The following is a 27,973-nucleotide window of genomic DNA, read 5'->3' as shown; positions in this document are numbered from 1 at the left end:
CACTGGCCACAATGACGGAGACAGGGCTCGGTTAGTCAGTCAAGAGTACACCGTTGACGTGATTCTGCGGTTCTGGTATCATCTCTTCGGAAGTAACATCTTCCTAAACGTCTACCTAGAGAAGGGAGGGACTCTGAATCCCATCTTTCAGGACTATGAAATTGCGTCGACGGATGACACGTGGAAACAAAAGGTTTTGTCAATAGTTGCAACTGGGCCATACAAGGTATTTCTGGACATCTGCATCTTCTGTCTTTCATAACATTGAAGATTGTTGGAAATCGTCCATTATCATTATTGTTGATATTTTGTTGCTTTGAATATTTCCGACACCTTATGATTATACCTTTCGCAAATATTTTTGGGGCCTAGCGATTGATACGAGTATAATCGTGCCTTTATAGATTGTATTTGAAACGGGTCGAGATGGCAGCTTCCGTTGCCAGGCAGCCATCGATGATCTGGACATCATCATGTGTGGTGGCGGTAGGTTGGCATTCCGTTTTTTGTGTCTAAACTTCATGTTGATGATGCAGTGTTGCAATAAATTACTAACTTGAGTGCAGTGCCATATTGTCCTCGTCTGTCCAAATGCAAATTAGGAAAAAAATACATCTAGAAGATTTTGCACACTACACATTTTGCATCCACTGGTGTACATACGTGTTCGACGTCTGGATGTTCAACTGTTTTTTTCCACAGTTTGTGAGATACCACCAGAACCCCATCTTGACTGTACCTTCGATCGCGACATGTGCGGTTTCCAACAGGACAGCAACGACGACATCGACTGGACCCGACACATGCGTGCCACACCTAACCGTGTGTACGCCATACAACACAGCGCACCGGGAGCAAAAACAGGACCGTTCCATGACCACACTCAGGGCAGATATCATGATGGTAAATGTGGAGTCAAATACAGCTTTTTTGATTCTTCGAGATATCTGGGTGATGGCGTAGTAAACACAATTAATTTATGCAGCAGTGTGGCTTTAAAAATTTCCTATGAACTGTACACATTTAACATCATGGTATGGTTTGGTAAGAATATTCACTGTATCATCACTATAGCATGGCATAGAAATGTGTTTTTATATAGATGGCCTCTTTTGGTCAATAATGACCATGGTAAAATCCTAATTGATATCAGACCTACAGCTTTGACTATGAGTATGACTAAACAGTCCTACAGGAGAATGGTCGTCTCTGCTACATAAGGCACATCCGAAAATAATAGCTTTCATATCATATGCAATTGGTTGTTCAGTCACAGGTAACGTTCCATTGGTGATTCACTGAGAATCACCCGGATGGAGGCCTGGCGAACCTCTGTCTCGTATCAGCCATACGGTGATTTACATCATTCATCCGGACGGGGGACCTGGCGCATCCCCGTTTGTAATCAGCCAACGAAATGGTATACATCGCCGCGTAAGGGGCGTTATAAACCCATCTTGTGTAAGGACTTCGACCGATGATAATGATTATGAACATTCCGTTTCCCCTGATGCTCCAGGGTACTACATGTACATCGAGTCCTCCACCCCGGCACAGACAGGTGACGTGGCCAGACTGTTGTCTCTGGAGACGAGCGGACAGTGTCTGGAATTTTACTTCCACATGTTCGGGCCACAGATGGGCAAGTTTCGCTTCATCCGTAATATCAACTTAGATGCTCAAAGACTGATTTGCTTAAATTCTGCATTTGTTTGAATGCAGTCTGTGATGTTTCTTTAAGTAATTTCAACTTAAATATAATGACTAGACCCGGAAGCTATGCGCACGCATTCTTGAAAACTTGGTTGAATGGTATTCAAACAGGAATATAGGTATACAACATCGCAACACAATCGACTCATATAAATTTTAGTTGTCCTATTTTGCTGCATGTTGAATATAGCATGCACATTTTCCACCGTCACCGAGTCTGTTTCTTCAGCTATCTGAACAAGAGTGCTGTAGAACACGTAAGTTTTTGTACTTGTGACACCATCACTGGGTCAAAGTTCGCCAGAAGTCCGTATCGCCCCCCGTCCTGGCTGAGAGAAGGAAGGTTGGTGTGTCATGATGTAGATGGCATCATTCGCTCCTATCACAAAGTAGTCGGGTTAATCAACAAAACTTTCTCTTATGATTCAGGCACCCTTCAGGTGTACACCAGGGTATCCGGTAGCACAGACACGCAGCTGCAGTGGGAGCTGAGCGGGGACAGGGGAGACACCTGGCACAGGGCAATCATCAACCACAACATCACAGACAACTATCAGGTTAGTGTTGCGACTGCAAGGTTTGTTTGAACCTTTGTTCACGAAAGCTCAAATCGGCCTGCAGGCCGCTTTTCATTGAGATCATGAGGGAAGAGGGGACAGACAATGTTCATGTATATACATTACAAGGTGTAAATGGTTAAGTCTTAGGGCTCATATAACCAAGTAATTTTCCTTAGTGTGTACCTCGGGAAGGGAAGGGCCATGAGTTAGTTCCATCTTTCAAGTCTATGAAATTGCGTCCTCCAACTGCACGTGGAAACCTATGGTTTTGCCAATAGTTGCATCAGGGCTGTAGGTGATTTCTAGTCATCTGCATCTTTGGTCTTTCATCACATTGTAGATTCCTGTTTATTGTAGATATTGTGTTTTTTTATATCTCTGATACCGTTTGGCGATGATTTCAGATATCATTTTTTTGTGCCTAACAAGTGGTATGACTGATGAGTGGTAATGCTTTGTAGATAGCTCTACGGCTTCTCATGACAGCATTTGACGTAGATTTAAAGCTTTGGTAACCCACCCCATGTATATCAGCCAAGTGTGACTGAAATGCCTACAAAATTGAACCGCGTATGACACGTAAATAAACCATTTCCTTCCCGTTTGCAGGTCATCTTTCATGGAGATATAGGTGGATTTCTTAGCGACTTCGCCATTGATGACGTCAGAACTTGGAATGAAACGTGCGAAGGTGGGCGTTTTGCTTCAATGTATTTCAAACATCTAACATACTATCAATGATGTACTTGTACTTAATCCTGGTGATGACGTGAATGTATATGACATGTACAGCATTTATTAGAGTGGACTCATTCCTAAGCTAACCGACCAACGCAGTCATCACTCAGTAACACATCTGGAGCCGCATAGTTCAACCATAGTTGAACCTTTGTTCAGTCTGCCAATGACTGTACATGTAGTTATACATTTAGGCGTATATTGATTTGTGTTACCCTCCCACAACAGCATACGGAGGCTGGGGAGGTTGGGGAAACTGGACCGACTGCACAGCCACCTGCGGCGGAGGGATACAAAGCAGAACCCGGCACTGCGACAGCCCACCGCCGCCTTACGGCTTCACGTGTGTCGGTGATGACGATGGGGACATGGCGGACACGGAACAACAGGATTGTAACAAACAACCTTGTCCGGGTACGTTGTTTACAGACAGACTTATCCAGGCTTATCCTTACTCCATGATGTGATTAATTTTCTGAGATTCGTGCACAACAAATAAATTTGTTGCCAAACCTGTCGGCCAACAATAACACGAATAGACAGTTTTAATGCTATTTGTCAGAATTTTTCTGGCACATAAAGTAATCAAGGCTGCACGAATTCAATAGACGCTTAAAGTATGGAAAGGAATGACTTAAAAACAATCGACGCAGCTGTTATATGACATACATGTGATCCATTGGTGAAGAAAAAACCCATGAGCCTTGCAAGTGTCTTTGGGTCAATGACTTTGTCCTCTCTCCATTAACAATTGCAACCAACTCTAAGCACGTTGGATGTTTTCATAGAACGTCCTATTTCATAACTGTAGCAGTTTCTGAAAAACTTCAGCTTGTACATTTTGACAGTATATCTTTACGCATCAGATTTTGTTTTGTCATTTAACATATTCAAAACTTCTACAGTGCTCAATCATAACTGTGAGCAAACTAATGTGGTCATTTGCATGTGTATGATGACCACGGAATGTGTATCTGTTATCCTGAATCCCAATATATGAAGCATGGCTTTGGCAGCGCTCAAACATGAGTAACAGGAAACAATTGAAAGCTTTCAGTGATCATTTCCAATGTATCGTGACTAGCTGGGGCACATCTGACTATAAATCGGAACCCAAACATAAAACGTGACATATGCACAGCGCTCAAACATATCTAATAGCAACCAAAGCTTTTTGTGCTCATTCCAGGTGTATAGTGAATAGGGCACACGTGGCTTTACCCTCTATCATAACAGTTACTTAGTCTTTTATGCCCTTTCCAGTTGATGGCGGCTGGGGCCCGTGGCAGGCGGCCGGGGACTGTAGTGTGACATGTGGCCAGGGTCTTCAGCCTACAGAGAGACACTGTGACAGTCCAGCTCCTCAGCATGGCGGGATGCAGTGTATGGGATCTAGTTCCTTCAGACAGCCCTGTGATGAGGGTCCATGTCCGAGTAAGTTGACATTCACTGATAGTATAGCACCATACGAGTCGAAAGGTTGGTAAACATACATAGGTGTCAATGTGTTATGCATTGTTTTATTAGGGCCTTTCCAGTTACTTTTTAGTCCATCCATCCCTTAGATAACCTTTATGACGGAAAATAACCCCTGCCATCTGTTAACTACCCAGAGGAAGACTTGACGTACGTGTATATGTTGTTCAAATCATCAAATGATAATTGGTTAGCCTGATTAAATAGCGCTTATAGCAGCCCGCCTATCATCCAACGGCCACCTAGTTTAAGCCCCCGAGAGTCGAGTTTTCGTTACACGGACTATTATTTGGTAACCCATTATTATCTTAGTTGACGGTGAATGGAGCCCCTGGAGTGGGTTCAGCGCGTGTAACGTTACCTGCGGCGGAGGAATACAGCTGAGAACGAGGCTGTGCGACAACCCCCCTCCCCAACATGGTGGCGACAACTGTGTAGGCGATGACGACGGTGACGGTGCAGACACGGACGTTGTGACGTGTAACGCAAATCCATGTCCAGGTATGAGCTGTAGCCCTTGATCATGGTCTAGTATCTCCTAGGGAACTAGCTGCAGTTGCTCCAGTACTGATTGTAGTCTCAGCACTCGGTTTCCAGTGCTGACTGGAGTGTTTTCAGTGCTGAAGCTGCCAGTGCTGAGACTGCCTTGGTACTGGACTTTCAGTGCTGATGTTCCAGTGCTGAGAAAGGAGACGGCTACTTTTGTAGTAACACAGCTGAAGTGCCTGCATGATAAATTATCTAATGTTATTTTCTTTATCTTGTAGTGTCGCTCTGGTAAGGTATAAAACAACATCAGTCTGATGTTGTTTTATAGCTTACCAGAGCGGCACTACAAGATAAAGAAAATAACATTAGATAATTTAAAAGGACAACAAAGTAAGTACAGCGCCACATACTAGTAAGGTGTTTGTACTCACGTGGCTACGGTTATTGTCCACCATGATGATATGGACGGTTAAACCAAGGCGTTGCACGACGTCAGGTTTAAGCAAACTTGACCTTGGATTTTTTTCCGCTCATACAATAAAACTAGTCAAGATATAAAACCGTACCAAGTTTTAGAGCAGAAATCCAAATGGTTCCTGAGATATGGCCAACTTTGCACTTCGACGCCTAGCACAGGTGTCGGCCCCGTACAAGGGCCATCTGTGGGGCCGCTAATCGGTCTCATTATCTCAACAAATCTAATATTTAGGTTGACTTTTTCTTCTACAAAGAGCTTGCCAGACCTTATTCTAACGTTCTGAGTGATTGGGGTTGGGGGTTAGTCTTTTTTTCGGCGGAAAAAGGGGGGGGGGGGGGTAGAGCGGGTATTGGCTCACACTAAGTCCTATACTTAAGCATAGGGCGCGGTCTTGGCGGCCGTTGCCATGGTAACGGCGGGTCTGACGGTAACAAATATTTTATAGTTCAAGTCAGTCGACGTCAGTACCTAACATATCAGTCAAATTTAATGCTGTTGTCCGTCCCTGGGGAATTCCCACTTTGGTTAAAGGTAGCAGAACACAGTTTTTCGCCTATGGGGATTTACATGGTTAAGAACCCCAAAGTGAGGTGGGTCGACGACTCAAAAAATATATCAGGGTGCAAAAGTAACTAACAAGAATTCGGTATGTTGGAGTTGAGGGTATAATCTACAACATATGTGAAAACGAGATGAAGTTTGTCGTCTCGTTTTCCCAGAAAGAACACTTTGAAATGACCCCCAGCGGAGGTCACCATACTGCAACCGACACACGGAAGTAGCGGGAACCGGATTCGTGCGCGAAATTCTACCCAGCCCAACAAACATCGTAACCCAACTCATACAGCCTCAAAACTTACGTATCCCTCTACTATTCACCACAGTTTCCGACTCGCTGACGTGCACAGAAAAATTTCTATGGCTTTTCAAGAACTGCGACGACCTATTTTGTGCCCGATCTACTTATGTCCACGGGGGTCGCCCATAAATACTGTGTTATGCGACCTTAATTTGTACATGCAATTACAGTCACGTGACCATGACATCATACACATGTTAATGCACATTCTGTCCTTATCGTGATAGTTGATGGCGGATGGAGCCAGTGGTTGCCATGGGAGACATGTAGTCAGTCCTGTGGCGGAGGGACACAGAAAAGAGTGCGGACGTGCACAGAGCCCGCACCGCAGTACACCGGCAACGGTTGCCAGGGCGACACGGATGGTGATGGCACAGATGAGGAGTTCCAACCGTGTCAGACACAGACATGTCCTGGTGTGTTCTTGTTGTTTGTCCGTTTGTTTACATGTTTTTTCTGAAGGTGTGAAAAGTACCATTCCTGTGTCCTGTGGTATCTCTCTAAAGCCCTCTGGATTAATGTTGTGAACAAAAGTCATCAGCCTTTTGTTTATTTGTTCTTCTACAGACACGGCATATAGAATTGCACGCATAGTATTCGATGTGTTGGTACGAGAAGGTATTTGTACCTTGTACCTTAGAAATACCTTTATCTTCTTGGATGTGATGTTTGATGCGAAGGCCAATGGAGGTGAAGACAACAGTTACGATTGTCATGCCTAAATCGCAAATTTCCCACCCTGAAATTTCATTTTGTTGTTGAGAGAAAATGACATTAAATAAAGATGCCTATCGACAATATTTTGTGCCTGTTGTGTTGATGACGATGACAGTTGACGGAGGCTGGGGAGCATGGACATCTTACGGCTCCTGCAGTGCCACCTGCGGCCGCGGGGTGGAGACCAGGACCCGGCAGTGTGACAACCCCGCCCCGTCCCACGGAGGGAGGGACTGCCCGGGGGACATGGACGGGGACGGACAGGAGGAAGACACACGGTCGTGCGATACAGGGAATCCATGTCCGGGTAGGTACATGCACATATATAAGGGGAAATGTTTTCTTTTTTAACAAACCATTTAATCCATTTCACACAAAAAGGTTTCCAACTTTGGGAGCTTTCGAGACGCAGTGTGTCTTTTTCAACCCGATTGACACATTTCCCCATGTTGATGGGGAAATGTGTGAATCAACCATCATCTGGAATCTGTTGTTAGCTCCCCTTGCCGAGGTTATGTTTTTGGTGTAGTGTGTGTACGTGTATGGATAGCATAATTTGAGAAGAAGTGGATGGATACTTTGATATTTGGTAAGTGGGTAGGGGTCGGAAAAAGGTGAAGTTCGATGATGTGCCTCCTAGCAGCATTCTATGGTACTGCAACAGAACTTCCTGTTTTGGTATCTCGTGTTCTGGACAGTTTGTTGATGTTTTTGAGTGGTAAAACGCTCTTGGGGAAGAGAATAAGTGGTGTAAGTTTAGGCTTATTAGTGTGGTTAAAGGTTCAACTAGGAAACAACCATGTGTCCATGACCATAATCCAGTGTAGATGCTTCCTACTGTCCTCTGCCAGATGTCAATTAAGATGTCAATTGATCCACTAGAGCACATGCACTAATTGAAAACCATGGGAAGTCAAGTCATGTCTGCACTTTTCTGTAATAAACCCATGCAACAACTCATTACAATGTGTTCATATGATATATTGTGAAGTCTTAAGCACAGTGTACAAAAAGTAAACTATGATTCCTTTCTAACTCACCCAAGACCTTGAACAAAATACAGGGGTTAATAAAACTATTAAAAGAACCAAACCAAATGTGGTGCTTAGAGTAATCTGGGTGCAACTTTGTCTACCTTACCAGAGCTCCCATAGGAAGGCACACAGGCTATCTTTAAACCTCTTATCTGGTAATAAAAAATAGTGATTTTATCTAGTAAAAATGTGCTCATCTACTATGAACAAGACTTTGGTGCATACATGTAGGTGTATATAAGCAAAGAGTGAGAACAAACTCATTGACATCTCAAGTCTCATGATTCTTAGTACTCCATCAAAATGTGTTAGGAATGTTAGAAATATGTAGCATGTTTCCTTTGATTTCCTTCTGAGCACAAAGCTCTGACTGATTAGAGTGATCTGTGCTGTTCAAGGATTGCTATCTATGGCTACTTTCTAACCTTTGCAAACATCCTCTGCTCACTGGTGGCTCAATCGTCCCAATCTTCACTTCCACCCTCCTTGTTTTCATCACCATCAATACTCTGTTCATCTGAAAGGCCGTCCTCACTGTCACTGTAGTCTGACATTCCACTTTTAAACGAATCTGATGAGAGGTAGTTATCAATGTCAGATCTATGGCCTTTGGAATATCTTGTAGCTCAATTGTCCACATCTTCACTCCCACCCTCCCTGTCTTCATCTCCATCAATACTCTCTTCATCAGACAGGTCGTCTTCACTGTCACTGTAGTCCGACAGTCCACTTTCAAACGAATCTGAGAGGTAGTTATCAATCTCATATCTATGGCCTTTGGAAATATCTGGTAGCTCAATTGTTCCCATTTTCACTTCTGCCCTCCCTGTCTTCATCACCATCAACACTCTCTTCAACAGACAGGTCGTCTTCACTGTCACTGCAGTCCGACAGTCCACTTTCAAACGAATCTGAGAGGTAGTTATCACTCTCCTCTCCATACTTGTAGTCAGAAACTTCCTGGTCATCTTCATAGGAACTTCCGTCTCCCAAAGATGTCGGGATCATACGTGCCATCAGGCATGATGTCCATCTCCCAGCATCTTCTAACCACTTTGCGATGGGTGGAACCATTTTGTCTTCACTGTCCACCTTCGACCAAGAGTCATTTGATTTCCGGTACTCGTAGAGGTCAATGCTTGGCCACCTCCTTCCTGGTGAGTCCAAGTAGTCATCGTCAGGGTGCTTTTGGCTGCGTACTGTGATAAGGTACAAGCATCTCCCATATGACCTCTTATACACCATTAGCATGGCATAGTCACAGGAGAAATATGTGCCATTTATGCCATCTCCAGAAGGTTTCCATGTGTTGTCTTCAGGGTTGTACATTTGTACAGCTGAGGACGAGAAACCACTCCAGTAGACACTGTAGATGCGCCCCTCATATTCGACAGCCTGGGGGTTCAATGGGTGTTTCCTCGTGTCTGCAATATTTTTCCATGTGTTCTCTGTGGTACTGAAGCAGTAGCAGCCTTTCTCACTAGGGACGTAGATGCTGTCATCAAGGGGTACAGCACGATGGAAGCGCACGTAAGAAGGGAAGGGTACCGGTGGTATGGACGTCCACTTGTCACAGCTCGGGTCGTACCGCTCCACAGTATTTCCACTGTCTCCACCAATGGCATAGATGTAACCCTTTACGTACACTAGATCGCTCCTAGTGTAAAACAATGAAGTACATTTCATAGGGTCCTCACAATCTCACTATAGGGTCCTCACAATCTCACTGCAAAACTACAGTATATATATGGATTATACTTGTGTGTGGAGGGGGCTTACCGGTACATCAAAACATGTAATGTAATATATAATTGGTACAAGCATGTGATTTTTATCATGCCTCAAGCCTGTTGATATGCCAGTACACAAGATGAACTGTTTATGGCAAATGCTTTTGCTACATACAAGACTCCTGTGCATTCAAGATGTCATCAAAATATAGACGCCAGACATGGCAATATAGCATGCATGCAAAAATTAATTACCTACCCATTTCTTGGTGAAATCATCTCACATCTGGATTCCCAGGAGTTCAGCAGGTGATTGTACTGGTAGAAGGCCTTCTCTGACACCATTGGTCTGTTCCCAACACCGTTGATGTGCCCTGCTAAGTAAAGCTCGTTATCAGTAGTTACTGTCATCGAGAAGTGGCTCACACCGTCAGGCAAATTCATCTTGTACACCTTACGACTTGAAGGGTCATAGCATGGAGCAGATGGCATGGAAGTAGCTCCATGGAAGTCAGACTTAAGAAAAATCTGCATCTTAGTTCGCATCTGTCCCAGACGTTCGACTGTGCGGTCACTGTACACCAACCTGCGGTCTGCTGATGGGACCTTACTCTCCAGTCCCTTACGGAGTTTCTTCCTGAGAGAGGTACGACGAAAGGAAGTGCAAAGAGCAGGAAGGTGTTCCAAGCGTTCCTTATCAAATTCGATCCACCTTAAAGCTGCTTGCACGACATCGTCTTCTGAGTTGGTCAAGAGATCATCCCTGTCCAGCAGTGATTTGAGCAGGGAAAGTGGTAACTGGAGAAAGGATGGTTGCTGTGCGACCTGGTTGAACCTGGGGAAGTTACAAGACCAGTTAATATACATAAAAACAAAGCCTACATTAAACATCCATTGTGCACTCTTGTTCTCATATAATTTCTATATATATATGATCATTGCTTGCATCTTACTTGTTCATGTGTAGTATATGTGTATTTCCATGCATGACTGTCTAGTGATGTCATGTTCATTGTTAGAAAGCCAACATTGAAACCAGGGATGGACAAGTTTTATAAAATTCCCTTGTCCTGTCAGGCAAGTTCATAAAAAATGTTTTCACTTCCAAATGGAATTCTTTTATTATTGGCCATATTGGCCCCTGTGGTGCCATAACTGTGAAAAGTAACAAGTTTATGAAACTCTCACTCATTGAAAAATCTTACTTGCCCAAATGGGAAGGACATGCGCTTGCCAGATTGGCACTTTCACTTTCACTTTCTCGGGCTAGTGTAAAAAGGCTTCGCTAGTGGACTTGTCCAACCCTGGATACATTCAATACACTATATCTCTAGTTTGTTTCCTCAATCTAACTTGACATTATAGTTGTGAGAAACATGCAATTAAAACTGCTGTGGTGTAAGCAGAGTAACAGCCAATACACTGACCTGGATGCGATGTACCTCCTACTGGACTCTAGTAGGGCCTGGTTTCCCTGCATGTCAGCATACATCAACACATCTACACAGTTAGATACGTCCAGCAAGTCCCTCATGTATTCTGCAGCCTTGCAGCATACAAAACCCACCTGGAAGTAATAAAAATAGTTCAAGGACATCTCTCTCTGAAGTCGGCACACTCAGTTTACTATGCCTAACATCATGTGCAAGCAAATGTCAGAAAACTGAATGTGTGGTCTTACCACAGGAGCAGCATCCATACACTGCACTCAACTGGAATATATCAAATTGAGATCTTTATTTGCATGTTCTTGCCCACATAGGCTAAATGCTTTGAGAAATACCTGCACTGCTCCAATTTTACCTGCACTAACCTGCATATGCAGGTGGTATTTCGAGCCCTGAGTAGTATTACATGGAATACTAAAGACTAGATACTATTACAAAGACTAGACCCAGTGGCACATATCTACAGGGCATTGGAACACAAACTATACTTTTAGTATAAAGCCAATGAAGAAGACTGCTACCTGGAATCTACTCTACTGTATTCTACTGTACTCTACTCGCTACTCACCTGTAGCAGTCCGGCTGCAGACATCACAGCCTGGACCTGGTCTGGCTCCGTCTGAAGGCAGCCGGTGTAGGCGTAGTCCAAAATGGTTGCCATGGCTACCTCACTCACATCCTGGATGCGGATTCTCTCCTGTTTGACCTCTGCATAGCCGCTGGTGAACATGCTGCGGAAGTAGGGACTGCACGATGCCAGGACAGTGCGATGGCAGGGGAAACTGGGGAAGACCATACATATACATGTAATTTTGACAAGCAATCGCAATGATGTCACAGTGATGGATGCTGCGTGGCGCGTTGGATACACCTGATCCCTCGATCTCGGAAGTTAAGTAACGCAACGGTCCAGTCAGTTCTTGGATGGGAGTCTCCCAACCAAGGACTGTAGCCTCACAAAGCTTTCCACAAAATCGTCTTCCGGGAGAGACGTAAAATGGGGTCCCGTGCTCGAGGAGGCGACTCAACCACGTTAATCAGCCTCATTACTCAACACATTGGGTACCTACTGGCTGGCAAAATACACCAGATATCATTATTTGCAGGCAGAAACTTGAGAAAGTAAGTGGAAGACAAAAGATTAATTATGTTTATGTACAAATTGACTTATAATTTGATCGGCTAATTGAAATATTAACTAGAGATATAATCTACTGACATCTTGGTAGGCACCAGCAATAGACTACACCCAGACGCAAACAAAAACTGCGATCGCTCGTATTCTTTGTATGATTTTTCCCTCTCCATGCATTTCTAACTAATAACATCAAGGAGCTTTTAAAAGCTCCTTGATAACATGTACCAAGGAGGTTAAAAAAATACTCGGGTAAATCAAGGGGGATAAATCTCCTCCTTTTTCTCGCTTGGGTTGGAGTCATACATGAAAACAACTGGTTTTACAACGATGGTCATAGGAATAGTCTGCTTCCGACCGAAGGTCGTTACTAAAGTGTACAAGACTGAACTCCAGGCTACCATAAATGCAGGACTAGGACTGGCCAAATGTGCCCCCCTCCCCCATCGCCCAACCTTACCTTCTCCCTTCCACGTCCAGAACCACGTCAGTCAGCTCTGCACGCTCCCTCAGGTCATTCAACCCATGGAGAACTCTCTTGGGGTAGTCATCGTTCGTTACGAGGAAATTGGGAGAGACGACAAGGGAAGAAAATGATCGCTCCCACGCGTGAGCGCGTAGCAAAACAAGATTTCCCTCCAATTTTAACCTTTGACCTATTTGATACCTGATTATCCACATAGTGTTCTTACACTGAAGTACCTGATTACCCACACAGTGCTATTGATCGAAGGAGGCCACATATGGCTATTACACCGATTTGTCGTGCAGTTTCACATTTGTATCAACGTAAATGGTCGTAATGATTATTCCACACTTGGGGGAACCAAGAGAAAAGACACCGGTCGCTGAAAAAAGAAGGGATGGGACGACACAGGAGCAATGCAGTTTATGGAAGGTAACGTTAACTTGTATTGACATTTTTGTAATAATTAAGCCCTGTATGATGATACAATGTTTAACAATGTTGTGTTGTTTCTATTGTTTTTACCTGCAGTGGACGGACAGTGGGGGCCATGGGAGGAAATAAGCCCTTGTAACGTCACTTGTGGCGGAGGGATGCTAGTGAGGGAGAGGGAATGCGACGCCCCATCACCCCAATACGGCGGAAATCCCTGCGCAGGAGACAATGATGGGGATAATCTGGAAACCGGATATGACGTGTGTAAGACAGGACGATGCCCAGGTATGTCTACGTCACACTTCCCTTTTTAGCTCAAGTTTGATTCCATTCAAATCTCAAAAGGTAAATTACGCCATTAAGCCAGATGAATACGAAAATCATACTGCGACAACTGTATTACCTTATCTGCTATATTGTACAAATAAGTACAGGAAACAACACAAAGTGAACAATGGCATACAGCTGAGCTAACTTTAATAGAAATAGTATCAAAAATATTCATGATTCTGTGTACAAACATCGCGTAAGGTCACTGGGTGCTGAAGCCAAGATCAATAAAAATTTGATATGTTGATCAACTGATCGCGAGTTCATTTATCTATTGTATTTTGTTATGTGGCGTTGTTAAAATCAGTTTTATAACTTTAGTGTAGCGCCACATTGTCTTTGTCATGTGTTCTTGAATAAAAAATGTCAAATATCAAATAAGCTGTAAATAGAAGAAGTAGTTACAAATGTGTTGTCCAATGATCAAGGCAAATTGTTCGTGAAAATGAAATGAAGAGAGTTGTCACCTCATTCTCGCCTGGGGTTACTGCTGCCTTACAGCAAAAATAAAAGAATTAAATGTATGTGCAACAAAGTTCTTCATTCATTGTGACACATATCTATCACTGCCCGACACAGACTGGGGTCCATGGGGCTCCTGGTCGGAGTGCACTGCTGCCTGCGGGCCGGGGGACCGGGAGCGGGCCCGGCAGTGTGACACGGCGGGGGCGGAGCCTGGGGCCACCTGTCCCGGGGACGGTAACGGGGTCGGGACGGACACAGAGGAGGAGCCGTGCAACAACGGACCATGTCCTGGTAACGATCATGGTTATTTTTTTTTTAAATCGTCAAGTTTTGATATCTATGTAATGTATTATTCACAGCTTGGTCTAACCTTGTATCCAGTCGTATATTATAGCTCCCGAGTCTCTTTTGTCTTCTCAGTATTTGCGGAGAGGACATAAGAGACTCGGCCGGGAGCAATAATATGGCTGGAAATCAGGCTGTTTTTGCTAGCTGCTAGATATTTTTGCTAGCTGTTGTTAGACGTCACGTCATAGTGTATTTTATATCGTGTTTCTATGCCTAGTTAGAAATGTGGCGAATTTAACACTTTGAAATAATTTACGGCATATGATAAGACGGAGAGTCCTGTTTTATTTTGTGATAACTTAATTTGTTAACGTGACCAGTCATCCAACCTCAAAGTAAGTCTTGATACATGAATCTTGAGATACTAGATAACTGTTATTAGGGTAGTGAAATGTTCAGATGTTAGACAGAATAAAGTTTGTTTTGTTTGTTTCCTACCAGAGGGTGAAGAGTGTGGCACAACTGGATGTCCGCAACCAGGTTAGGACGATACGAATCTATTGGATAAAATATATTTCATATCATCACAGATAACTTTATTCAACCTAAGAGGGATTTAACTAGTTGTATTGTAGTATGATGTTTTGTGTTTCCTATATTCGTACTTGTGTAGAGGAGACAGTCTTTACATAAGAATTAGCACAATTTGTTTTATTGTAAAACGTCCGACTTATTCATAAATGAAGAATCCTTTTAACCCATTAATCCAGGAATCTCATCCGGCCAGACCCAAGAAAACGCTGACGAAAAATCCGACAACACTGCAGTACTTGCTGGAGCCGCATGTGGTGGTATTGGCGTGCTTCTGATCGCCGTCGGACTGGGCTTTCTGATCTACAAGAAGAAAAGAGATGAGGCGAAGATCAGACCATCTAATGGCCATCCTCCAAGAACGGCGTCGAGTGCATGGTCGAATGGATAAAAGGAAAGCGTTTCAGCAACGAGGACAGTTTGATAGTTGTTGTAATTCAAATTTTACAGGCCGGTGATTGGTCCAAATGATTTATTCAAAAAGTCTAAAAGACAAGAAGATACCCGAAACGTTGGTTAAACATTTGCTTAGCATGTAAATTAGCAGTTGTGTGAGTTGTCATTTCATTTCATTTCACTTCCTTCCATTCCATTTCATGTAATTTATTTTCATTTCAAACCATTATTCATTCCAAACCTATGCAATGTAGACTAACTAATTAAGTTTTGTTCTTGAGTAAAACATGTGATAAATAGGAAGTTGCGAAATTCCTTACTGGTTGTGAATCAATGGTTGTAAGTAGAGAGAGTAACTACAGATCAAGAATGATTTTAAAACCTGCTACCTGAGTAAATGACCCCCTCTCCCCAAACAACAAGAAAACTTTCCATGCTTTTTGAGGTCACCTTGACATTTTTGTTCGATAAGAATTGAACACAAATCTTCAGGCCACCTCTGTTAAACACACAGACAGCAGTAACAACCTTGCTTCTCGAACCCATTTGTTTTGCCGTGAAGTGGCTTTGGGTACCGGATGTGGCGAGATAAACTGTTTAAAGCAATAAATTCTGGGTTAGGGAGGCAAATATTGTTGTAATAAATGAGTTCGTTATCACGGTGATTATGTACATTCCGGTTGGACATTTAGTGGGGTAACAGAACAACACGTTTGCAGGGATTACAAAGGACTCTGACGTGATCCACATCCTTGTTTGCAGTGAGACTATCTCAGGGTGAAGTGAGTGGTATTAAGTGGGTACAATTTGGAACACACGAGAAACGTGCCTGACTACGTCATCTATCGATAAAATGGTTAGACTGGACACAAGTAATGTTTTTAAATGTGTGCGCCATTTACATATTGGAAAACATTGCATAGATTCTTTATAGAAACGAACGTTGAAATACATGTGTTGTAAACATAAATGAGGAAATGTATACTATTCGATATGGAGGTAATATGGACGATGATTTGGGTTTTAGGAATGTTCATGTTACAGCATTTTGCAGGGTAATTTTGTCATTTTGAGTGCAGTTGTTCCTGGTGTTACGGTGTTACTGATTTTGTACGTCTCTATTACAGTATTCAGTAAACTGTAGTTCTTTGGGTGGTTTTTCATTTCGAGCAACAACTTCCTTTTTTAAGTCTGATCTTACCATTAGCATTACGAAAAACACAGAAAATAGCAAACGTTAACACACAAAAAACAAAACTTAGTGGCTTAGGCCACTATCTAAGAAGGGTATTTCGAATGTCTGTGTAAATAGCTCAAGTCTTTTTATATCACTTCCTACCAGAGTTTTATTGCAGTTCCACAATTGGCCGCTATGAGAATGTCTAACAAAATGACCATCAATTTTGTGGGGGATGGGTAGATTTTCTATGACTCGTAGAGCATTTCCGAAAACCTAAGCCAATTTTGCATTAGGTCCATAGTCCATTCATACACTTTTAACTTGATATACAGAAAGAAAACATTGAAGTGTGTATGGTTACGCTTGGGAATAGGCAAAGCAGAGGCGACGGATTTTCACAGTGCACAGTAGGGAAATTGCCATGTATGACATACTTTATTTTAGTAGTTTTCTAACATAAGGCTTCTAGTTATGAATGTGTGAAATATGTATGCTTCGTCTTCTAGGAACAAATTATTGAATTGCATCTTAGACTAGTCAAGAGTATTTCAAACCCCTTTGCAAGCTTCATGTAATTCTCTCCATCCTGAAAAGAAGGAATTTTGGCAACTTGACGGTCGTTTTGCAGTCATCTCCCAGCGTCCTGGAATGGTACTGCAGATTGGGCTCCGATGGGGTATTCAATAATCTTTCTTTCATGCCCACGACCATACCGCACAGCACGTACTCAAAACCTAATGAACATACGATATAAAGGCTAGCACCCAAATTATAGCTACCGAGCCTCTTTAGTCCTTTTTGCTCAACGGTGCATCACGTAACAGTCCTTGGATAAGGTTTCTCTTTGGACACGTTATATGAATCTAGAAGCGGTATACTAATCTCATATACGCGAATATATCCTTACACGCTTACGTTTGGCGACGTGCATGTTGTGGGATACATACAGTCATATAAGCGTATAAATGTGTGTTGCATTTTTGCTGGTAAACTAAACCAGTAGTACTCGTATAAGGGACTGAATGTATTCTAATCATATTTTTAGTATTTCGAGCAAAAATAATAAATTAATACCCCAAACAGACGGACACACCGATACAAATATAGCCGGACAAGTAAAAAACAATGCATCACTTCCTTGAGGTGAAGTAAAAACAAACTCCTCGCCAGCTATTTCGAGCCTCGGTATCCCAGCAACACCGACATACTGCAACATTAGCTGTTTGAGCGACGCCGATCTTATACACTTCAGATAAGGATAGGCATTACTGTCTTAAATGGCTCTTAAGTAGAAAAAGTACAAAAACAAGGGGCATCCTTTGCAATGTGTCAGAGAATCACGTTCCGAATGATTACAACTGTTATATACTGTAATACAGTAAATAGTCGATGAAAATTAAAATCAAACGGAGATCCTTTCAGTTGATGCTTTTATATTTAGCAGAAAGTAGAAACTTTTAATGTCATGATCGTTTCTCCAGGGAAGGCCAATCAACATAAGCTAAAATGCCAGTGTCTTGTATGTAAATAGAGCTGAAGAAATGATCATACAAATGTACAGACACATGCAGATTTTGAGACATTCGGCTGCTTCCTGTTTTCAAAACATGTTGCGTTGTTGAGAAACAGTTTACCATATTGGTATGGAAACGTCATGGAAACGTTGACTATGTTTTTAAACTAAGATAAAAGCCAGACTGCGTGGTACAAGAGGTGCATTTTCTGTTGAATTAAAAGACAGGCGTACAGGTGCTTTCAAAGTCGGATGATAGACACTTCTTGGGGGGATTTTCACTGTAAGGCGTGCACAGTTTCTGAAAGGAAATTGGCAGATGATCGTCACAAGCTTAAGGATGCAGATCTACAGACTTCTGGTCATGCTCGCGGCTGTTGCTACAGGTGATGACGTGACTTCCCTTCAACTTATTATATTTTAAACAGAATTGTGTTGACCGTTTATTCTTTTGAACCCCATATTTAATCACATTATCTATTTACTAATTGCAACATCAGAGTGAATTTCACACAATCAAGTAGAGAAACATTTTATGACGACATATCATGCATCGGCGACAATTTTGGACATCGAATTCTGTTGATGATAAAATGTTATCAAATTTTTTGGAGTTTGCAATCATTAACTATTCTGTCATTTACCTCATAATATGGCCCAGTATTTTGTAGTACAATTGGTAAGTATTCAAAAATCGGTGGGAGGTCTGAAGTTGTCATAATGGGGTATTGGATTGGCGCAGATCACTCTTTTTTAAAGATATTATGTATTTCAAATTTTTTGTATGACATTTTGCATTGAGTCAAAATTATTGTCAGCGTAGTCCAGTACATACTATTGTTGTCATTGAATGAAACTGCTATCGTGAGGAATGTATACGAACATAAAGGTACTACGTACCATTTCAACATTTCAATTAGGGGGGGGGGGGCATACAGTCCGTTTTTATGGCCTATCTTACATTACGAGTGAAATGATGGCTACATGTAGAAATGAACGACTTTCTGCAGCTGCCCGGGCACAATCCTGTGATTTTGACTTCGGATGGTGCGGCTGGACTGACAACAGTGGAGATATGGTATGGGAACAGTATGACGCAGCTGGCCCATTGTACGGGATGCATGCAGTAAACCCCATGTTTCCTGGCAGTGGTGCAGCAGATGACCATACACAGCCAGGTAAATGAATGCACTTGTGTCATCCCTTTTCCATATATGTATATTTTTCCTTCCTTACTTTGATAAGCTCATCAGCAAACAATCTAATGGGAAAAATACAACAGGCAAGGTTCAAGTTTTCAGATTTCCTTGTTCAAACTGTCTCGTGCGTTATAAGGTATATCAATGACAGACATTACAAATACAAGAATGTACTATGATATTATCTTTGGATGATTTTATCAAATAATCACATTTGTGTTTTATGCATAATTCCCTAAAAATCGAAGTAGCGTGGAATGATACTCATTGTTATTTGTTCTTTATTTCATATTGCATTTGTTGATGAAGTTGGATACAGCGGCTGGTATGTGATGTCAAACTGTGGAGGCTCAGTGAAACCCGGGGATATAGCCACTATCACTAGTCCTGACATCATCGGCCCCTGTACCCTGGAGTTCTGGTACACCATGTACGGAGTGGACCTGGACATGTCAGTCTACCTGTTGCAGAAGGGACAGAAGACACAGGTCTGGCACAAGGAGGATGTGAACGACGATTTCTGGCAGAGTGCAAATGTACAGCTGTCTCCACCTGTACAGGAAGCATATCAGGTAACATTTATCGCAAATCTAAATGAACTTTAAAAACAAACAGCTACAAAGGATGTATCATGCATCTATGCTGACCATTCTGTAACCATCATTAATAACATGAATTGAACATAGAAATATAGAATGATGAAATGAAAAAAAAAAGTTCCGTAAGGTATTGTATACCCTCAAATGTCTTTTTTTATGTTATCATTAGTGAAACGTATTTAGTCATACAGTATTTGTTCTTTGCATTCATTTGATATCCAGGTTGTTTTTGAGTCTATGAGAGGGACCAACTTCCTGTGCAATGTGGCCTTTGATGACGCCAAGCTGGCCCCAGGTAACCAAAAGAGATTTCAAAAGAGCTGTAAATGTTATGCAAAAAGGGCATTGGGGTCTAATCTAATGGTAATGATTGATTGTCACATATTGAATTATGGAGCCATATTTCCAGTCTGAGTACCATCCTGTGTAGTGGCCACTGGTCCAGATCTTTCGTGGTTAGCAAGCAAATCTGCTATTCATTTCCCACCAAACCCAGCTCCACTGCTGAAGTGTGACTTTGAGTCCACCGGTCCCTGTGCGCTGAGACAAGATGTCAGCGATGTGTTTGACTGGAGATGGCAACAGGGTCTGACAGAGACTCGGGAGGACCTCCTCAACAGGAACTTAACCATCCTCGCGCCACATTTGATCACAGGACCGGAGTACGACGTTACACTCGGACCGGGTGAAAACGGTACGTGTTAACGTCCAACATTTCTCAGTATCTTGTGTACGGAGAGAGTTTTGATTATGTTGTAACCTTCAATACAGGCTTACTCTGGAATTCTTCTGTTACTTAGAAAATAGTAACAACACATTCATTTGCCTCCTTGTATATAGGTACGTACATGTATGTGGAGTCGTCATACCAGTCAGCGGGTCACCACGCTCGCCTGTCGTCTACAGAACTCAGCGGGCAGTGTCTGGAGTTCTACTTCCACATACTGGGAGCGCATGCTGGTGAGTTACATCTTACATGCATTTTACATTTTAAGAAACATGAAAACTTCAGTTAACGATAATCATGTATAAAAGCTAACGCTTTTCGATAAAAAGAATGTTTGGTTCTTAGTGGCAAATGAAATGTTGACACGTAAATGTGGAAATTGGTACACCAAATCCTTGTGTGTTTTTGGCACACTATTGACAGATTGCCGAAGAGGCTCGGTGGGCGTCACTCCAACCGTTGCAACGTCATGATACTAAATCGTTGATAAAGGCTTACACCACATGTGTCGGTACAACTCAATCTCATGTACCATGGTACAAGCACAGGCGGTGTACATTACGGTAAAACGCCAACAAAATGCATGTTCGAAGGAGAGATACAAGCGATCTGATTTCAATCTTTGCTGACAGGTTCATTGAAGGTTTATCAGCAGTCTGTTTATGAGAACGCCACTGCAGAACGGCTGATATGGGAGGTGTCCGGTAGTCATGGCGACGTGTGGCACAGAGCAGCGGTCAACCTCAACATCACCAACAACTTCTATGTACGTAACGTTACCTATCAATAATGTTGAAAACTAGTTGATTGCATGAACAATTTTGTGTCACCATATACCATCACATTTAATCGCATTTAACGCTAGTATATATGATACATGAAAACAACATCCAAAATATGTGTATGTACTTATTATGTGTAAAGAGTACTGAAAAAATTTCCTCTAACGACATGCATACAAACATACTGTACGCCTGAGAAACACATTAAGCTGAAGTTACTACGAGAATCCAACATAGTTTTCTGCTAACATTGCACCTGTAACCTGACGTTACTCTTCTCAACACAGCTTAGTTTTGAGGCTGTGGTGGGCGGTTTCTACAGTAACATCGCCATCGACGAAGTCAGGACTTTGGCTCAACCTTGCAACTGTAAGTATTTATTTATTTATTTATTTCTGTAATCTTTATCCAGGGTGGTCCAAGCTCAGTGCTCTTGCACTGCTTTTCAGTGGAGCCCTGCGTGTTACATAAAAAGAAATTAAACATATTCATCACAAACATAGGCAAACATAAATAGACAGCAAGAAATGAAATGATTAGATAACAATGGTAATGAAACTGATGTAAACAATAATACTAATCATAACAATAGATGCTGCTAGTGATGATGATATCAATACAAATGATGAATGAAAATAATGGTACGAAACTAAAGAAAACAATAATGATAATAACAAAATAGATACTATCAAGTTGTCATTTTCATTGAGTATGCCTATAATGTTGATGCTCATAACATTAGACCTTGTCGAAGCATATTGGATACAGAGATAAACATTTAAGCTTAGTGATAAGGAATAGTAATGACAGATCAGACATGCCAGTTACATATGGTTAATAGTTTTTACGTAAATGTATAGCAGAATTGATTCTAGTTAGGAAAAATGTGTAACAATCAAAATAATCTTATTGTGAAATACTGGAATAATGATTATACATTCATTTTATGCACTGAATTACCTGAATATGAATTTATATACTACATATTGAAGATTGGTTTAGTGCGAGTTACCGCTTTAGCTTCCTGGTTCGATCTTGTCCTTTCCAGTCTCCGGCGCCTGGGGCGAGTGGGAGGACTGGACGGCCTGTGATGCGGAGTGTGACGGCGGGACACAGTCCAGGGTGGCGTACTGCGACAATCCCTATCCCGCTTTCGGATACTGGTGTGAGGGGGACGACGATGGTGACATGAAGAGGGTGGAAATCCGGACATGTAACACACAGCCTTGTCCCAGTAAGTGTATTACAAAACCTAGTAGTCTTAGATTGTAACTCTCTACCTGTTAATTATAAACCACTCAAATATCAGATCCGCTTAAGTTCAGGGAGGAGACCTCCCAACACCCGAGGAATCGGCAACAGCCACGCAGTATCACTCCCTTGATTATTGCAATTTGAATTGGCCTCAACTGGCCGATGATGGCGTCATTTTTCATACAATTGTTCTACATTGTCAGAAAGAAATGATACAAAATATACATTGATCCTATTCGATTGTAATCTAGCCACGACGATCTACATTACTTTTAAATCTTTTTTAAGATCGGAAGGTACAATCTGAACTTCAAGAACCCTAAAAAATATAATTAAGTATCAGTACGTCCTTCGTCAAAGACGAGACGAAGAATATTGGTGGTTCTAAATCAGTAAACACTCTGAAAAGAACCATGTGCTATTTTACACTAGGAAATTATACCTAATCAGTAATCTCCAAGCGGATGTTGTCAGGCAAAATGGTGACGTTTTCTAGCTCTCAGTGTTTTTGTCGCAAACTGTCTTCATGGCCAACAAAACGTCACAATTTTGCCTTCAAACATCAACTTGAAGATTGATTATATGTACGTGATGTCCGAGTTCCTGCCCATCCCGGGTTTGTACTCACGTGTTTATGGTTATTGGACGATTAAACCAAGTCGTTGCACGACGTCAAGTGGAATTTGTACATGTAACTACAGTCACGTGACCATGACATCATACACATGTTAAATAATGCACATGCTGATATTTATCGTGATAGTTGATGGCGGATGGAGCCAGTGGTTGCCATGGGAGACATGTAGTCAGTCTTGTGGCGGAGGGACACAGAAAAGAGTGCGGACGTGCACGGAGCCCGCGCCGCAGTACAACGACAACGGTTGCCATGGTGACACGGACGGTGATGGCACAGATGAGGAGTTCCAACCGTGTAAGACACAGACATGCCCTGGTCAGTTTTTTTGTCCGTTTGTTTTTGTCCGTTTGTTCCCTTCGTGAAACGAAGGGTTTGTTTTGAGTGCTGTTTTTTTGTGAGAGGGACGTTTGTCAGCCTGATAACTGGGGAAGGCATAGATGGATTGTTTTGATATTTGGTATGTGAGTAGGGTTAGACATGACAAAGGAATGGTAGGAATTGCGTTACGGCAGGGCGCTCTAGCGGAGTGTTATTGTACTGCAGCAGAACTTCCGGTTTTGATATTTTTTTTTCGGGACATGTTTGGGTGATGATTTTTAAGTGGTAAGTAGCTGTATAAATGAATAGTAAGGTGTGTAAGTTTTGGCCACTTAGGGGTTTTGCTGGGGCGGTGAAAGTCATTCTTGTGTTAGGTTTTGAGAAGGAATTATGGAAGCAGGGGTCGATGGATTGGAATGACTATAGGTATGCAGATAGCTTAGGTAGTGATGTACATAATTGTATGATTATTATGCAAATTAGGAGGTAATTAGCAGAATGCAATAGGTATGTGTGCAAACCGTTGTAGGGTACGTGTCTGTGGACAGAAAATCTTATGAACGGTATGACAGATTGATCTGATAATTGGTATGTGGGTAGCTCTTGAGACAGTGAAGAAACGTACGTGGCGTTTTATCGTTTAGTGGCTTTTGACGGTTTTGCCGGGGATGTTTGTAGTTGGAAAATAGGTCCGGCAGTAAACCAGTGTGGCTATATTTGGGTGTAATGGTGTAACGGTTCTATATTTAGGTGATTACGTCATGCCAGCGTGGGCTGCCGACCCCACAGGAAGTGACCCCCAAGGTCATAGTTGCGACAGATGTTTGTATCGAAGACTACAAGAAAATGGTTTATAGGGATAGTACATTATACATGATGGGGTGTACATGTATCCCATAAGATTTGATAATCTGTAGACCAAGAATAAGGGTAATGATGATATTGTATACAGGGGCGTATATCATACGTTTTAAAAGGGTCTATACACGTAACAGTTACTACCGGTACAATACATTGCTGGACAAAGTTACGTAAAGTTTATGTACGAAGTGGAGCAGGGTTAAGTGTTTTTCACAGTAACTTGTAGTCATTGATATGATTGTTTATAGGGACTGTACATTAGACATATGGGATACACAATGTAGTGGACTGCATTGTGAAACAAAGAATGTTACATCATCATTGTTGCAAGCAACAAGTCGGCAATAATGATCTCTACCGCAGGAGTCGTATATTATACGTAAAGGGGGTTGTACAAAAAACTATTATTACTTTGTGGAAAGGTCCATGCAATGTATCAAGTCGTCAATATTTGTTTTATCTCGATAGTCCATTATACACATTGGAAGTATATAACGTACTAAATTGCGGAGTTAGGCAGCAATGTGCATATTTAATATCTATAAATATCTTTTATTCAGTTACAAATGTAATTCATCGTACGTTTGACTGTCCTGTTATGAAATGCTGCGGAATAATTAATTGTGCAAACTAGCCCCTGGTTTGCATTGATAGAACTTGATTGTAGAAGGCATCCCCCAAGTTATCTAGAGATCAAAAATCACGACGATCCGTCAACCCTTCCCATGTTATTACCCTCCAAAGGGATGATGCAATTGCGCACGCGCGTAAGACTTGGTGTAAATTCCGGGAATTTTTACAAAGGCCACAGCAAGTAAATTTTATGGATGACATCCTCTGCAGACTGCAAAAAAAGTGCGATAGGGTGAAAAAAAACAAGATAGGTGAAAAAAATAAGACAGCTACATTTTCAAAAATAGGCACCATAAAGTTCTGATGACTGTTGTAAAAAGAATTAAAGGGACAAAACATGGCATCAGAGCCAACAAGGCATTCATTCCTGTTTTTAAGACATGCACTGGTATGGTAAAAGTGACACTAGTGTCGTAGACTGGCATCATCAACAAATTTGGTAAGCACACTCATAGCTTCCATATATCCAATAAATTTTATTTCTACAACTACAGTCCTGGGTACCTCGCAAGTGTCACTTGTACAAGTACAATCATTAGGCTACAACACAACATATTTGCTAATTATGGTACTTTATCGTAATGTTGACGGTCCCTGCAGAAGAAAAAATTCTTTTTTTTTCTGAAATCAGGCAAAATTTAATGCACTCGCGGATGTCATCCATAAAATTTACTTGCTGTGGCCCAATCGGACATACTAGTACACTACTCAGTTAGGCTAGTATTTCTCTCTTTGTTAGTTACATGTGTCTTATGTTTGAGTATCTGCTAATATGAAATGAAGTAGGCTTATAAACTGTCCTCATTACCTATGCAAATTAGCCCCTAATTTGTATGATAAAATTTGATTATGTAAGGCATCTCCAGAGCTATCTCACTCATTCGCTCGCTCACAGTCCATGACAAAAACTATCTGCATTCCAAATACCATGACAATCTGTGAACCAAATTATTCCACTCCAAAGCAACTACATAGGCTCGGAAAAAATCCTGTAGAATTCCGGACAATTTTGCCAATCGGACGTATCATATACTGTTAGGCTAGCCCCTGAGAAAAAACACCCTCAAACCACCACACCCTCACCCATTTCACGAAGGTTGAGTTCTGCGAACGCTTGTTTGTTTTTGTGATTGCACAAAGTTGTGTGGCCCAGGGCTACTGAAACGGGGATGGGCGCCGCCCAATGCGCCATCAGGCCCGAAAGGTACTTTGTCTGTGGTAGCTTTCTAAAGCCTTCTGGATCAATGTTCTTGACAAAAATCATCGGCATTTTGTCCATTTGTTCTTCTACTGACACGGTAGAAGAACAAATGGACATTGGTACTGCAAAGGAAACATAACGTCAGAATTTGACGAGTAGGTACGAGAATGTATTCATACCTGGTACCAAAGAAATACATTTATTTTTCTGAATGTGATATTTGATGTGAAGGCCAAAGAAGGTGAAGACAACGTTTACGATCGTTATGCCTGAATCGCAAATTTCCCAAATTTCGCTCTGAATTTGTCTTTGTTCTTGAGAGAAAATAAAGATCCTGCCTTCCTGAAAATAACGATGCCTATAGATAAATTATAATATTTTGTGCCTGTTGCGTTGCCAATGACAGTTGATGGAGGCTGGGGAGCCTGGACATCTTACGGCCCCTGCAGCGCCACCTGCGGCCGCGGGGTGGAGACCAGGACCCGGCAGTGTGACAACCCCGCACCGTCTCACGGAGGGAGGGGCTGCCCGGGGGACATGGACGGGGATGGCCTGGAGGAGGACACACGGCCGTGCGACGCTGGGACTCCGTGTCCGGGTAGGTATATGCACATATATACAGATTAAGGGGAAATGTTTTCTTTTTTTTTGACGAAATATTTAATCCATTTCACACTTCACTACTTGGGGAGCTTTAGAGGCGGCACTCTGCCTCATTTTCACATCAATAGTTCTCCTCTTGAATTTCTTTTGTCACATGACTGTTGCTGATGTTGAAATGTGTGAAATAACCGTCGTCTGGAATCTGTTGTTAGATAAACTTTGCCGAGAAGGTTATGCTTTTGGTGTAGTGGCAGAAATAGTAATTCTATCTAGTAAAAATGTGCTATCTACTGTCAACAAGACTTTGGTGCATACATGTAGGTGTACATGAGCAAAGAGCGAGAACAAACTCATTGACATCTCAAGTCTCATGATTCTCAGTAATCCATCAAAATGTGTCAAAAATGTTGGAAATATGTAGCATGTCTCCTTTGACTTCCTTCTAAGCACAAAGCTCTGACTGATTAGAATCATATCTGTGCTGTACAAGGACTCTATCTATGGATACTTTCGAACCTTTGGAAGCATCCTCTGCACACTGGTGGCTCAATTGCCCCCATCTTCACTCCGACCCCTCCTGTCTTCATCACCATCAATACTCTCTTCATCTGTCAGGTCGTCTTCACTGTCACTGTAGTCCAACATTCCACTTTTAAACGAACCCAAGAGGTAGTTATCAATCTCATATCTATGGCCTTTGGAAATATCTGGTAGCTCAATTGTCCCCATTTTCATTTCCACCCTCTGTCTTCATCACCAACAATACTCTGTTCATCTGAAAGGCCGTCCTCACTGTCACCGCAGTCCGACATTCCACTTTCAAACGAATCTGATCAGAGGTAGTTGTAGTCAGAATCTTCCTGGTCGTCCTCATAGGAACTTCCATCTTCCAGAGACGTCGGGACCATCCGTGCCACCAGTCATTTTGTACATCTCCCAGCTTCTCCTAACCACTTTGCGATTGGTGGGACCATTTTGTCTTCGCTGTCCTCCGTCGTTTTTTGACTTCAACCGCGTTTTAAGACAGCTCGGCTTATTATCTAAGGAACAGAGAATGTGACTCTATCTCTACCACGTTGAAAATCCTGTCATCTTCTTTTGACAGCTACCATGGTTGT

The 27,973-nt window shown here is 42.1% G+C and overlaps 1 protein-coding gene across 1 annotated transcript; it reads left to right on the top strand.

The window, feature by feature from the left end:
* Positions 1-737: 737 nt before the first annotated feature.
* LOC118432786 (MAM and LDL-receptor class A domain-containing protein 2-like) lies at positions 738-26,879 on the top strand. The gene is made up of 22 exons (XM_035844406.1): positions 738-903; positions 1,520-1,642; positions 2,143-2,270; positions 2,883-2,964; positions 3,240-3,425; positions 4,275-4,445; positions 4,800-4,988; positions 6,541-6,729; positions 7,146-7,337; positions 13,375-13,563; positions 14,188-14,364; positions 14,863-14,901; positions 15,132-15,338; positions 19,550-19,812; positions 20,062-20,134; positions 20,336-20,533; positions 20,680-20,799; positions 21,199-21,332; positions 21,636-21,717; positions 22,397-22,582; positions 23,366-23,554; positions 26,659-26,879. The coding sequence occupies exons 1-22, from the start codon at positions 753-755 to the stop codon at positions 26,877-26,879; spliced, it is 3,489 nt and encodes a 1,162-aa protein (XP_035700299.1). The 5' UTR covers positions 738-752.
* The last annotated feature ends 1,094 nt before the right edge of the window (positions 26,880-27,973 follow it).

This window comes from Branchiostoma floridae, chromosome 16, assembly GCF_000003815.2.
Source record: "Branchiostoma floridae strain S238N-H82 chromosome 16, Bfl_VNyyK, whole genome shotgun sequence".
Taxonomy (NCBI): Eukaryota; Metazoa; Chordata; class Leptocardii; order Amphioxiformes; family Branchiostomatidae; genus Branchiostoma; species Branchiostoma floridae.
Note: the sequence above shows the minus strand (reverse complement) of the source record. Positions and strands in the feature narration are given on the sequence as shown.